Here is a 14,500-nt window from a genome sequence, read left to right on the forward strand (position 1 = left end):
AAAAATCAGTACCTTTGTGTACATAATAATCTTGGAATATAGGTATAATCCTTTCACAGAGAACTTCTTGGAGCTTCTAATGTACAATCACAGCTAAAAAGCCTATTCCTAGACCATAGGACTTTCAAAAGAAAGAATTGCAGCAAATCAAACACTGGAGACAAAGGTTTTTCTTTCAAGAGGATTATCACTACCACTCCTTATTCTTCCTAGATTCCTAGAATCTAGGAAGTGTTTGTGTGCTACTGTGTTTTTAGAAGTGCGATTTGGGTCCAGCTCTATAAAGCAATCATCATACAAATTCTTTCATTAGGGAGTTTAAGCAACATGAATCAGAAAAGCCCAGAGTTGTCACAGGGATTACTTTTTCTTAATCAATATATACGAATCCTTTTTTACACAGTTGCTCACCATGAAAAATTTTTGTTTGTATTCATATTTTTTGAAATCTAGAAAAATTAAGCAGTAAAAGAGAGTTAAGAATAACCTAATGCTAAGCCATCAAAATACTATTTACTTCAAACATACCTTTAAAAATAATGTAAAAAAATTGTTTTAATGCTTGAGTAATACAAGCAATTTCCCAAACCCTATAAAGAGATCTAAGAACTTCAAACTCAGAAAATGCTGACTGACCTATCTACAGAGTTCATTCTTTAAACTTTTTAAAAATGTCCTACCTGATTCATCATTGAAAGAGGTAAAACTGATCAGCATTTGCACGTTGACTTCACCGCAGCCATTTACCAAAAGCCTAAAATCTTCTGCCGTTAAATCTTCTAATGAATTTTTTGGAAGCACATCTAGTAGACCTTTCCTCATTGCCTAGGGAATTTCAGAAACAATAATACTTCATTTTCCATGTAACATTTATTTATATTATTAAAGCACAAGATCTAATTTTAGCAGCCTTCTCTAAGAATGTTAGTTCCCATTTTAAACCAGAAAGGAAAAAAATTCAGTCCTGTATTTTTTATTAAGATTCAAAAGAGAGAAAGGCAGGAAGTGGGGAGGGAAGGCACAGTGAATAAGCTATAGGTTCAAAAGTGAAGTAGTAGTGTTATATACCAGTGGTTTAACAATTTTAAAAGTTATGTTAATAACAAACAGGCTAGTCATCAAGAATAGCTTCAGTCTTCAAAAGTGGTATCCTGTCAGCATCTCAGGAAAGATACATTGACAATAAACCTCCCAGATACAAACTCAAAAGCTAGATGTTTACTGAGAAATTATCATGTGCCAGGAATTGTCTTAGTACCTTACCTAATTCAATTTAATCTTACCCTCATTTTGCAGAGGAGGGATACAAGGCACAAAAAACTTAATTTGGTAACATCATACAGCTAGAGGGTGGTAGAGCCATGATTTGAACTCTAACAGTACGACTCCAAAGCCTGCACAATTATTGTAGCACGGGGATCAGAAACACTGAACACCACCAGTCATAAAGCTATATAAACATTTTACAGGCTGGGTGCGGTGGCTCACGCCTGTAATCCCAACACTTTGGGAGGCCGAGATGGGCAGATCACGAGATCAAGACCACCCTGGCCAACATGGTGAAACCCCGTCTCTACTAAAAATACAAAAATCAGCTGGGCGTGCTGGTGCGCACCTATAGTCCCAGCTACTCAGGAGGCTGAGACAGGAGAATAACTTGAACCCAGGAGGCAGAGGGTGCACTGAGCCAAGGGTGGGCCACTGTACTCTAGCCTGGTGACAGAGTGAGACTCTGTCTCTCCAAAAAAAAAAAAAAAAAAAAAATATTTAACCCTGGATGGGGAAAGAATTAACGTAGTAGGACTGGTGTTACTCTTCAGAAGGGCCTGACTGTACAGCTGGCGTTGGCTGGTGTCTGAGAACTTGGTTTTTGCAATATTCCAACATTACTGGACAAGGCTGTTTTGAATGTCTGGAGCAATGAACCATGCTGTATCAGACTGCCTGGACTATTTGTGCAAACAATGCAGTTCAAGATGAATGTGTGCTTTCTTCAGGGATTCTGGAATTTCAGTAATCATGGCTGGTTGTGCAGACAGAAAATGCCAATGGAACTAGCCTCAAATAAAAACACTGAGCTCTGACTCCAAAGTGGGCTTCCCTAAGCACAAACAATGTATACATGTTGATACATTTCACTGGTGGAAGAATTGTGTTCTTTGCAATAACTCATCCCCCTGCCTGAGACAGAATTTTGAAACCCTGCACCTGGATTCCTCAAGACTCGGCCTAATATTTCTTTTTTCTCCTACTGATCTTGCTATGGGTCCTTTTGCTACAATAAACCATAGTTGTTAAGTACAACTGCTTCTGAGTCCTGTGAGTTCTTTTAGCAGGTTACCCAAATTAGCTTTGGCAATAAAACTAAAGGTGTTTGTGGTATCGAAAAGATTGGTTTGGGTCCTACCACTAACATTGTAGGACAAAGGACTAAGATATATTATTTTACACATACATTTTAAAATATAAAGACAATTCTTTATCTGACCAGAGCGTAAGCGATGGAAACATTTTGGTATAAAAAGCCTTTGTTCCTCTCAGTCTGTCTCAGTAACTCTACCACTAAAACAGTAGGACCCTACAACAGTCGTTCTGGTACCATAAGCACCTTTTCCACACTTTCGTTTGCCAACGCTACTGTCTCACGATGGCGTGGTTTTTCCAATAGTTTTATCAAAAAGAAAATGAGTACTTCGTCTGAATTCTTAAAATTAGGTGCAATTTACATTGTAAATAAAATATTTTGGTCTAAAAACTTTGGCCTTTTATAAATAAGCTGAATATACTTAGCTAGGTTACCACACATGAAGACACAAATAGCCTCACTGGATCACACAACACTTTCTAGAAACACTTACATGTAAGGGCTGTTCTGCAACTACCAACATTCTGTGTTCTGCATATTTCCGCACATACTCATATACATTCTGTGGAGTGACTGGTATATTTACACCATTAGGAATGAGTTCGACCTGTGAAAAATTTACCAGTGCTATTTAAAGGCAATTTTGTCAAAGCAGTAAAACATTAACTGTTTATAAAACTAGTTCCTAAAATATTTAAATATAAACACAGTTCTTTATTTGACCAGAATCTAAGAGATGGAAACATTTTAGGCCATAAAAAAGTACAAGCCGCTGGGCGCAGTGGCTCATGCCTGTAATCCCAACACTCTGGGAGGCCGAGGTGGGTGGATCACAAGGTCAGGAGATTGAGACCATCCTGGTCAACATGGTGAAACCCCATCTCTACTAAAAATACAAAAATTAGGTGGGCATGGTGGCGCATGCCTGTAATCCCAGCTACTGGGGAGGCTGAAGCAGAAGAATCGCTTGAACCAGGGAGTCAGAGGTTGCAGTGAACTGAGATGGTGCCACTGCACTCCAGCCTGGTGACAGAGCAAGGCTCCATCTCAAAAAAAAAAAAAAAGTACAAGCCCTTCTACCTCAGTCTGGCTCACTAACTCTTGATCCATCTTTAACACCTACAGTATCCATTTCTCCTATGTGTTCACACATGTTCTTCTCTTTCAGTCCCTAACTAAACTGTCTATACATAAGACAAGCACAGTAGATTAACCAAATTCTCTTGCCAGAATCAGAAAAGTGCATATTTGCTTTACCTGTCCTCCACCTTCTTCTTTACATAGGTCAATTGCAAATGCCAAATCCATTGCTGAGAAAACAGCATCAGCATCTGAACTCTGAGAAGCGAGGATTAGTTGCCGCAAACTCTCATACATTACAGGGTCAAAAAAAGCAAAATCATGCCAATTGACCTAAAAAAGTAATCATATGAAACTCAGTTATGAAAGAAACAGCTTCATTCAATTAATTAGTAAATTAAAATCTGATAAAGAATTTTATCTAATTTGAAGATATACCGACATAGAATAACTTCCCACTCGGTATATAACTGTTTAAAGAGGTAAGTTTAATAAATATTTGGCTCTGACAAAATTTGCTTTTCAAAGCATAAGAAGGGTTATATTTTGAAAAAATATAAAGCCAAAAGCATAATAGTTTTAAAGTTCTAAAACTGCAAAACTTTGCACTACTATTAAACACCAATTATGGGGAGCAGCTGGCTCTGAACTTAATATACATCTTATTCTTGATAATAACATAAAATACAGATTATTAAATTCAGATGATAAATCTGACACCCAAGGATATTTAGTAACTTGCCCCAAGGTCACTTTATTGGGTTAAACTTGGGTCTATTTGATTAGCTGTTTCCTAAACCCTGCTGAAGACTCAATGTATCAACCATTTTATGTTGCCAAGCTTTGAGTCTAGTTCTTTAAATAAGGACATTTTAGCTGGAACACTTTAAGAATTTAATTGGGTCAGAGTTAAAAAGAAAAAATCATATGATATTCATGTACTAATAGAAAATTATTCATCAGGTCTGATTAAAGAGAATTATTAGGAGACTACAGCTTTAACATGCTTATTTATCAGATGTGTGACATGTACCTCTGGAAAAAAACTAACATAAGTCCTCAAAGCCACTGGCTGGACATGGTGACTCACACCTATGATCCCAGCACTTTGGGAGGCCGACGGGGGGGAATCACTTGAGGTCAGGAGTTTGAGAACAGACTGGCCAACATGGTGAAACTCCATCTCTACTAAAAATACAAAAATTAGCCAGGCGTGGTTGTATGCGCCTACAGTCCCAGCTACTTGGGAGGCTGATACAGGAGAATCGCTTGAACCTGGGAGGTGGAGGTTTACAGTGAGCTGAGGTCACACCACTGCACTCCAGCATGAGCAACGGGGCGGGACTCTATCTCAAAAAAATTGACTAATTAAAGCCTTGATAGGTTCTTGGCTGCAACTTTGAAATGACAACAGCAGGTTCTCAAATAACATTATTTCATTATAAAGTTGATAAGAAAAAACTGGTTGCATTTCAATTAGAGTTGCAGTTTCCAAGAACTTGTTAACGACAATAAGAACTTACTCAATCCCAGCTACTCGGTAGGCTAACGCATGAGAATCACTTAAACCTGGGGGGTGGAGGTTGCAGTGAGCAGAGATTGTGCCACTGCACTCCAGCCTGGGTGACAGAGACCGTCTCAAAAAAAAAAAAAAAAAAAAAAAAATGACTTAATCTATTCCATTTATTTTGTGTCAAGTAATTTCTCTAAAGTATTTTTAGGAACGTGGGCGGTTTTGTTTTAAATCAAAAGCTGCATAATTAGCATTGTATATTAATTTTAAAGCAAATAGTTTTTCTTTTCCCCCTGCCATCATAAAGGGAAGTGAAGGCTATCAAACTATCAAAACGCATAAAGAAGATAAGCTAATTCCATCATCCACAGATCAATATTGAGCATGCTGTGTTGTACTTCTTACATTCTTTGGCCACCCCCATGTACCTCTTGTATGTATTTTTGAAGTTGGAATGCTCTTTTTTTTTTTTGTTGAGACAGGGTCTCGCTCTGTCACCCAGGCTGGAGTGCAGTGGTGCAATCATGCCTCACTGAAGCCTCAAACTCCTGGGTTCAAGCAGATCCTCCTACCTCAGTCTCCCAAGTATAGCTGGGAGCACAAGTGCATGCCACCACACTCAGTTAACTTCTTACATTTTTGGTTGAGTCAGAGTCTCTTATGCTATCCAGGCTGGTCTCAAACTCCTGGGCTCAAGAGATGCTTCTGCCCTGGCCTCCCAAAGTGTTGGGATTACAGGTGTCAGGCATGAGCCACTGTGCCTGGCCTGGAAGGCTCTTTTCAATACTACTACCTTCTCTACCACCCGGTACAACTAATAATAGTGGATACCATTTACTGAGCACTTACTATTTGCCAGGTACTTACGATGTTGTGTTTCTTACCAATTTATAAATGGGGAAACATGGCAGAAATGTCAGCATATTTGTTGGCAACAGGACGTAGGTCTGTCAGACCCCCAGCCCCGCCTGTGTTATCCACTCTGCTATGCCATCTCCCCATAGTCTTTTTCTGTCATTAATTTATTATTATTTTTGTTGACCATAATTGTATAATTAAATGTTTTAAAGTTACTTATAATGGCTGTAATGCTTTAAGATTTAATAGTTAATTAATGCTATAAACAGTATGCTAGCATTTGATTATTTTATAAAAGAAAATTTCTGCAATTGTGAATACAATTAAGTTCATCAAAATCACTTACTTTTCTACCAAGCAATACTTTAATTACATGTCTATTCAATGTGATAGGACATAGTTCATTCTGTAACAGACATAGTCCAAGAATCCTAAAAACAAAGACAGAGAAATAAGATTTAAATAATTCTAGAATACATATATCCCCCCACACATATTTTGAGAAATTCTCTACAGCCTCCTTTCTATTCAGCATAAAGTACAGCACATACACTTTTTCAAAAAACAAAAAACAACAACAAAAAAAACAACAGGAATAGCAGGCTGAGAATGTTTTGTTTTTGAGACAGGGTCTCACTCTGCCACCCAGGTTGAAGTGCAGTGGCACAGTCAGGTGATCCTCCTACCCCAGCCTCCCAAGTAGCTGGGACTATAGGAATGCAGCACCGTGCCTGCTAATTATTTTTTTTTTTTTTAAGTAAAGACAGGGTTTGGCCATGTTGCCCAGCCAGGTCTCCAACTCCTGGGCTCAAGTGATCCTCCCGGCTCAGTCTCCCAAAGTGCTGAGGTTATAGGCGTGAGCCACCACACCCAGCCTACATACATTTTAAAACAAATATACTTTAGAAAATCTCATAAATTGAAATGTTTTAAAAAAATTCAAACCCAAGATTAAAGTTCTTTTACCTGCCAATGTTTCTGAAACAATTCAACCTTGCTTCTGTGTTCTTGCCAGGCCTTGGAGTGTAAAATCCTCTTTTCCCAGGTTGGTAAAACAAAGGGGCATTGTCATCACCATCGTCTGTATCATCTAAGTCCATATCTACTACACTTCGACTAGAGCCATGACGCTTTCGGTTTTCCTGCTAACAAAGAATATCAGAGAGTGAGCCCCAAGATTCATTGAAAAAACAAAACATACGAAATGGTTCTCTGAAATCATTCAAATGAAGTCAGGTAGGAAGAGCAACATAAATATTTAAACATATGTGTATAACAATATTAAAGGTAAATCAACTTTTAATTTGCCCTTTCGGAATGTGACACACAAAGCTTGTGTATTATTAGGTCTTTAACATCTCTGTTGTTAAAGTCATTTAATGAAAACTGGGTAAGCTTCTTTCACTTTATTACCTGAAAATTCTTTTCACTGGATACAGAATTCTGTCATCACTTTGCTGAATTTCTGGACTTTTGGCTTCCAAAAGTGAGAAATCCACTGTCTTTCAAATCACTGTTTCCCTATAGGTAAAGAACCATTCTTTGGCTGCTTTCAAGACTATTTCTTTATTTTACAGAAGTTTGATGATAATGTATCTGGACATAGTTTTCTTTCAGTTTCTTCTGTTGAGTTCACTGACTCTTGAATCTGGAAATCTATGTCTTTTAACAAATTTAGGAAGTGTCCAGCCATGACTTATTTCTTCAAATATTTTTTCTATAGCAATTTCTTCTCTTCCCCTGAGTATTTCAGTGACATATATGTTAGGTCTTTTGAAGCTGTCCCACAGGTCTCCCTGAAACTATTTTTTTGTTTTAAATATTTTCTCTATCTGTTCTTCGGAAAGGGTAATTTCCATCTATCTTCAAGCTGACTGACACCTTCCTCCAACACCTTCATTCAGTTATTGACCCATCCTGTGAATTTTTTTCTTTCCGATATTGCACTTTTAATTATAAAAATTTCCCTTTGTTCTCTTTTGAAGTTCCTATGTGTCTGCTGAGAACCTCTATCTTTCCATTCACTAGTGTTCACCATTATCTTGCAGAACACGGGATAGTCTCTGATAATTCCAACAAGTGGGTCATCTCGTGGTTGCCATCTATTGGTTCTTTTCCTGAGAGGTGGGTCCAGTCTTTCCTGGTTCTTTGTATGCTGAGTAATTTTAGAGTGTGTCCTGGACATTGCGAAGTAGTTGTGAAAACTCTGAGTCTTAGTAAATCAATATGAATTTAGCAGGCAATCAACCTAGTTAGGTTCAAATTGGAAGTCTCACCTTCTATGTGCAATTGTTTCAATGCCAACTAAAAAGCCTCCCTTATGCTATAGCATGATATGTCACTTGTTTTCGTAACGTTGCCACCAGTTACTTCTTTGAAGAATGAGTCCTAGAACTCCTGACCTCGTGACTCACCCGCCTCGGACTCCCAAAGCTGGGATTACAGACTTGAGCCACTGTGCCCAGCGAATTAGCCCTAGGATTCTATACATCTTTCCCTCTCTGCTCTTCAATTTGTTACATATTCAAAGTAAAGCTTAATTCAAGCTGTGCTCAAATGGACACCAACCAATGGGTGGCATTACACTGAGCCGTAATTAAGCCAACCTTATTATTTGATTCTATGCCTAATACCGATATATTTACCTTTGCTTCTGTCTCTCTACTGTAAACATTCATTTTATTTATAAAGACAGTTTCTTCGGAAATCCTGCTTTCATCCCCTTTATTTAAATTTCCTTACAATTTAAATTCTGTGATTATCAGCACATGAATAAAATGTTCCTTACCTGTACCTTTTCTGAGGAGTCTACTAATCCAAGATCCAGGATACTATCAGCTCCATTTTCCCTGAAAACAAAAAGTCTTTCACATTCCAGATAACGGAGACTTCTAGAATTTAGTGTATAATTTAAATTTAAAAGGACTTACTTAAAAAATACATTCAAGTTTTGGAGTCAATAAATATCCAATGCATCCGCTAGTACTAATGCAGTATGAGCAGAGAAGTTGGTAATACAAATCTTTAAAAAAGTATATCACTAGATCCTACATGTATGATTCAAGATAATGGACTAAAGGCTACCTGACAAAATGAATGTGGTCTTCATAGGGGTGCTGGGACACTTCTACAATGCTCAGAGGGAGCACTATAGAAGAACAGAAAAATGTTCAGAAAGCAATCCAATAGGAATCAAATTCTCTAATGAATTTAATGATTCTAGAACACTAATAAATTCACGGTTTACTCCAGAAAGCCAGGTGAAAGCCGTCAATATTGTTGAATATTGGTTGCATTCAACAGAAAACATGACTAAATATGCAACTCTTAACATATATTCACAAAAATTGTTTTACCAAAAATGTACACTGTTCTTGATTTTTCTATAATGGACTAAGCTATATCAGTGTGCTGTAGCTCCAGAGACAGGGCAGAGGAATAAACAAACAGTACATAAAATCCAGAGAAGAAAACCAGGAGCATCAGCGAAGAAAATACAGTTCTCTCAATAGTCTATGGCTTGGACCATTAAAGGCTCTGGAAGTGGCTGTTTAGCTCTAGTGCACAGCCTACCAGCTTATACATCTCTAGGACTGTATCTAATCTAAATTCCTAACTCAAAATCATGATTAGGAAGAAAAAAATACAAATTTTCATCTAAAATAATAAACACTTCAAAGCTTCAAACTGGGTATCAAGAGTAGCCCCAGGATAGAAACTACAGCATAAATGTGACCAATTTTTTTTTTTAAGACAGAGTCTCACTCTATCACACAGGCTAGAGTACAGTGGCGCAATCTCAGCTCACTGCAACCTCCGTCTCCCGGTTTTAAGCAATTCTCCCTGCCTCAGCCTCCAAGTAGCTGGGATTACAGGCGCTCACCACCACACCCAGCTTATTTATTTACTTATTTTATTTATTTTTTGAGACAGAGTCTCGCTCTGTCGCCTAGGCTGGAGTGCAATGGCATGGTCTTGGCTCACTGCAACTTCTGCCTCCTGGGTTAAAGCCATTCTCTTGCCTCAGCCTCCCGAGTAGCTGGGATTACAGGCGCCTGCCATCATGCCCGGCTAATTTTTGTATTTTTCATAGAGACGGGGTTTCACCATGTTAGTCAGGCTGGTCTCGAACTCCTGACCTCGTGATCCACCCGCTTCAGCCTCCCAAAGTGCTAGGATTACAGGCATAAGCCATCGTGCCCAGACATTTAAAATTTTTTTTTTCAGTAGAGACACGGTTTCGCCATGTTGGCCAGGCTGGTCTTGACCTCCTGACCTCAGGTGATCTGCCCGCCTTCACCTTCCAAAGTGCTGGGATTACAGGTGCAAGCCACCACACCTGACCTTATCTTCCTAAATCACTTTTACTTGTCACCTTGGAAAAAGGGATATGTAATCTGTTACATATTTTTTAGATTTTATATTAAATTCATACTTTACAGAACAGAAAGCAAAAACCTGCATGAATTTTTAAGATAAATCAGGAAGACTAAAAGAAATTTCATGGTTATGGCAAGAACACAGGTATATTATGGCCTTTGCCAGGAGGGTATTCTGGTAAGTGAATTTGAGATTTACTTTCTTTCAAGTAATTTCTAAATAACCTAGATAACTATTAAAACCCTACCTTTCTAATACATGAGAAGAACTAAGCTGTCTCACTATGGAATTTAAGCTATCATTGAAAAATACATTAAAAAAATAAAAATGCATTTAAAACCTTATACTTTATGACATATTTTTTAAGATACGATGGCACCCACATACTGAAAATAAGTAGCTGATGTTTAAACTGAAATGCCTTCCCAATTGTACACATTACCGTCCATGTGCAATAATGAGTTCCATGGCCTCATCCACTCTTGCTCTCAGAGAATCTTCACTTGCTAGAAGGAGAAGCAGTTGAGCTGGGGATAATTCCAACAGCATGCCAGTGATTTTACTTGCAAATGCCTGTAAATGATGAACAAATGTTAACTTGACTACTCTCTAAAACCTCTTGTCTAATTACATCTACAATCTTTTATTTAAAAAATTAATAATAAAACAAGAAACTTGGGTAACACATACAAAAATTTCAGAACCAGATCTTTTATGAAACTGGAAGGTCTTTTATGAAACTGGAAGATCAATCGTAGAAAAATTTGGCAGGGAATAAACAGTCCTTGCACTACCACATCTTGTTAAGGCTACTTATAATATTTGTATGACAAGTTTTCTTTTTAGGTTTTTTTGTATCTCTGAGTTAAACATACATATACTCAACTTCCATATATTTTTTTTCTTCATCAGAGAGCCAGAAATATCTTTTACTTAGGGTTAAAAAAAAAAGGGGGGGATAGGGTAAAGAAAAAGATACCTATGTTTAAGGCTGAGGACTTACCAGAAGAAATAATAGTTTTCTGTTATTCCTTCACTATAAAATGTGTACATACAGTTATGCATAAAGACAAAAAACATAACTAATTTGTGTATTTCGTATCATATAAAGAAAAACTCTTGATAGAACATTCAAAATAAAATTCTTCCTGCTATACTAATCAGCATTAATGTGTTCCAACTACAGTTTGCTAACAGTCTGCTCCAAAAGTAGTAATAATTTGTTCAAATAAAGATACAAATAAATATAATGCACAGCAAATTATTTAGTATGCAAGGAAGGTAGAACGGAGACAGTGTCCCAACATAAGGTGGGTGGAGGAAAAAATAAATTCAAGCTATACAGTTACCCTTCAGTAAACACTGCCTTATTCCCTCCTGAGTTTCCTTCCTACTGCAGAGCTAAAAAGAGTCCTCAACCATGTGGTTTTGCCAGTAGCTGACAACTTTTTTTTAAACACCACCTTTAATTCAAAAGCAAAAAAATAACACAGCCAGTTAAGAGGTAACTAAGTACACAGTACACACTGGTTGCATTGCTTGTACACGAGGATAAAGTCTCTCTCCAAGTGCCTGCCGATGTGCTGGCAAAGGATCGGGATCATCACTGGGATTCCCTTCAGAGGCTGGCCTAAAGGGCCTAGTGTCGATGGAAAGCTGTCTTCTAAAGTCTCTGTAAGAGAAGGAAAACTATTATGGCTTCATTTCCTTTGACTAACAAGTAAAAATATCAGCACAAATAGTAAAAAAGTTAGAAAACTAGAGCATACAGATTGTTCAGTTATGGTACCAAGGTGGCAGAATGCCAAAACAGATGATGGTTAGGAAATAAAGATTATCTAGATTTTTGTTACTTAATTTAAAAATTTTATTGTAAGGGAGTAGGACCTTAACATACCAGATATCAAGAGTCCACACACAATTCTGGAAATTTTAGTCAAAAGTAAAATGCAATCCATCCTAACAAGAGAAAACCTCAAAGATTTTAAACAGCACAATCTGCCAAAATTAAGTTTTTTTTGTTTTTTTTTTTTTTTGGAGATAAGAGTTTTGCTCTTGTTTCCCAGGCTGGAATGCAAGGCAATGGCACGATCTCCGCTCACGGCAACCTCTGCCTCCCAGGCTCAAAGAATTCTCCTGCCTCAGCCTCCCAAGTAGCTGGGATTACAGGCATGCGCCACCCCACCTGGCTAATTTTGTGTTTTTAGTAGAGACAGGGTTTCACCATGTTGGTCAGGCTGGTCTTGAACTCCTGACCTCAGATGATCCACCCACCTTGGCCTCCCAAAGTGCTGGGATTATAGGCGTGAGCCACCACATGTGGCCTGAAAAATTAAGATTGTTTAAGATAAACTTAGGAGAGAATGATACAGGTAAAAAAATTCAAACAGTAACTTGAGTCAGATAAAGAGAAAATAATTTCAACTGCCTCTGGGTTTTTAAAGCAGAACTTTTTATTAGTTAATAGACTATTCTTAGTTATTGTATTTTATTAACAGACTATTCTTAGTTACTATACATATGTTCAAAATTAAAACTTTACTTTTCTAAAAAACAATCCATAATTAAGATTCTTTCATTTACAGGCCTATCTCCAATTCATCCAAAAAGGTGGTACTGAATCAAAGACACAAAATTTACCTATCCCGGTCCCTCCGAGAACCTGCTCGCAAACCACTACTCCTCCTCATTTCCCTTTCTCTCTCCCTTTCCCGATCTCTCTCTCCTCGGTTCCTTAATCTCTGCATTAAACCTAGAAGAAAATAAGAAATATACTGTATTTAGATGAATGCAAATTCAACTACCTTAAATTTCAAAGTCAATGCAAAGAAATGAGACAAACGTAAAGAAACCATGACAGCTAAAGATTATCCTTCCCTCGCATCTGTGTTGTTAACGCCTTTCTCTCCCTATGGGTTTTCAGGGTTAAAGGTGACTGTGTAGAATATACCTGGCACAAAATAGATGTTCACTCAATATTTGTTAATTTTCTCCCTTGTCATGTCAAAGTTGTGAAATAATATAGAGCAAGTGAGGTTATGATAGTGTCACTATAAATAATGCTGAAATTTCTTACATGACTAGACTCATTTAAATATCATCTGTTCTTAGTTTTGGGCATGAAAGCATTAAAGGCAACCAGAGTATTATCTATGATTATGTTTAAATTCCTAAGCCCAAGCCAGAGTACGGTTTCCTGTAAGTGTACAAAAAAGATAGTTTTGAAATGTTATGATTTCCCAGTTTCCTCGAGTTTCCTCATTCACATCTCATTTCTTTTCATTATAACATTAAAGAAAGTGAAATGGTGAAACTGATGAAAAGCTGAGGAACTCTCACCATCAATCCTTTCTATAGCTCATTCAGTCTCCATCCACCTACAAGTCTGATAATCTTCTGCTCCTACTTGATGTGAATCTCCTAAGGCTTTTGTAATTTTCACAAATTTTAAAATTTGCTCATTATAATCTTAAAACTTAGCTAAGAGTCCTAACCCCAAAGTGCTGATCCTCAGTGAGGTAATAAGCTTGCACCAGGATTCTTTTTTTTTTTGTAAGTCTTACTAAACAGTGAGCTTAGTGACACAGTTGATTTACACTTGGCTGCAAAATCTTCTTCTCACTGGGGAACAGCAACAAGTTTGGAAATCGTAATTTGAACAGCACTGCTCTTAGAATAGCATTTTCTTCTCAAATATCCATGTGGGTTAAATACTGAAGTGGAGGAAATGCTGCAATTTGCTCAGTGAATTTTTACAGCACTATGTATTTTACAACCTCTTACCCACCCGCAACATGTAACAATTGAGATGAAAAACTAGTACAATCACAAACATTTATCAAAATAAATTTATCAAAATAAACGTAAAGTAAGAAATTGTCAATTGGAATAGTTTAAATAACATTAAATCAATCTAGAATAAAATTATGTAAAAATGTAAATTTATACTCTCACACATATATAAACCATGATTACCACTGTTGGTTTGAGGGACAAGGAAAGAAGTTTTATGATGCTTGTTATCTGTGGACTACTTACTTGTGTGGGTGCCTTTGTTGGCATTTTGGATACACTCTAGATTTGGCAATTTTTCATTTGACAAAAATGCTTGTGCAATGGCTGTATAAAAACTTCGTGCTACACCACTGCCCTCTCCTGGCTCATCCTTAAATGTGACTTTTACTCTGTGTACAGCCATTGGTGTAGTAGCACATCTTCGACCAAAGTGATTGTTAAGCTGCCTCATAGTCTGCTGAATGAGAAGATCTCGATCCCGATCAACCTATTAAAACACATCAAGAAGT

The 14,500-nt window shown here is 37.4% G+C and overlaps 1 protein-coding gene across 10 annotated transcripts in view; it reads right to left on the reverse strand.

Annotated features, from left to right (window-relative positions):
* Positions 1 to 14,500, reverse strand: part of UBR5 (ubiquitin protein ligase E3 component n-recognin 5) — a 154,613-nt gene that overhangs the window by 4,708 nt on the left and 135,405 nt on the right. For 7 of the 10 annotated variants that reach the window (XM_077943939.1, XM_077943938.1, XM_077943937.1 and 4 more), the window contains exons 48-57: positions 14,235 to 14,478; positions 12,837 to 12,948; positions 11,724 to 11,868; positions 10,639 to 10,769; positions 8,605 to 8,665; positions 6,783 to 6,961; positions 6,163 to 6,247; positions 3,623 to 3,778; positions 2,859 to 2,972; positions 681 to 825 (exon numbers count right to left, since the gene is read on the reverse strand). In XM_077943939.1, the coding sequence (XP_077800065.1) occupies positions 681 to 825; positions 2,859 to 2,972; positions 3,623 to 3,778; positions 6,163 to 6,247; positions 6,783 to 6,961; positions 8,605 to 8,665; positions 10,639 to 10,769; positions 11,724 to 11,868; positions 12,837 to 12,948; positions 14,235 to 14,478 (1,372 nt within the window). The remainder of the gene's footprint in view (positions 1 to 680; positions 826 to 2,858; positions 2,973 to 3,622; positions 3,779 to 6,162; positions 6,248 to 6,782; positions 6,962 to 8,604; positions 8,666 to 10,638; positions 10,770 to 11,723; positions 11,869 to 12,836; positions 12,949 to 14,234; positions 14,479 to 14,500) is intronic. The other 3 variants (XM_015145807.3, XM_015145806.3, XM_028852804.2) reach the window with 1 other exon arrangement.

Source organism: Macaca mulatta, chromosome 8, assembly GCF_049350105.2.
Source record: "Macaca mulatta isolate MMU2019108-1 chromosome 8, T2T-MMU8v2.0, whole genome shotgun sequence".
Lineage (NCBI taxonomy): Eukaryota > Metazoa > Chordata > Mammalia > Primates > Cercopithecidae > Macaca > Macaca mulatta.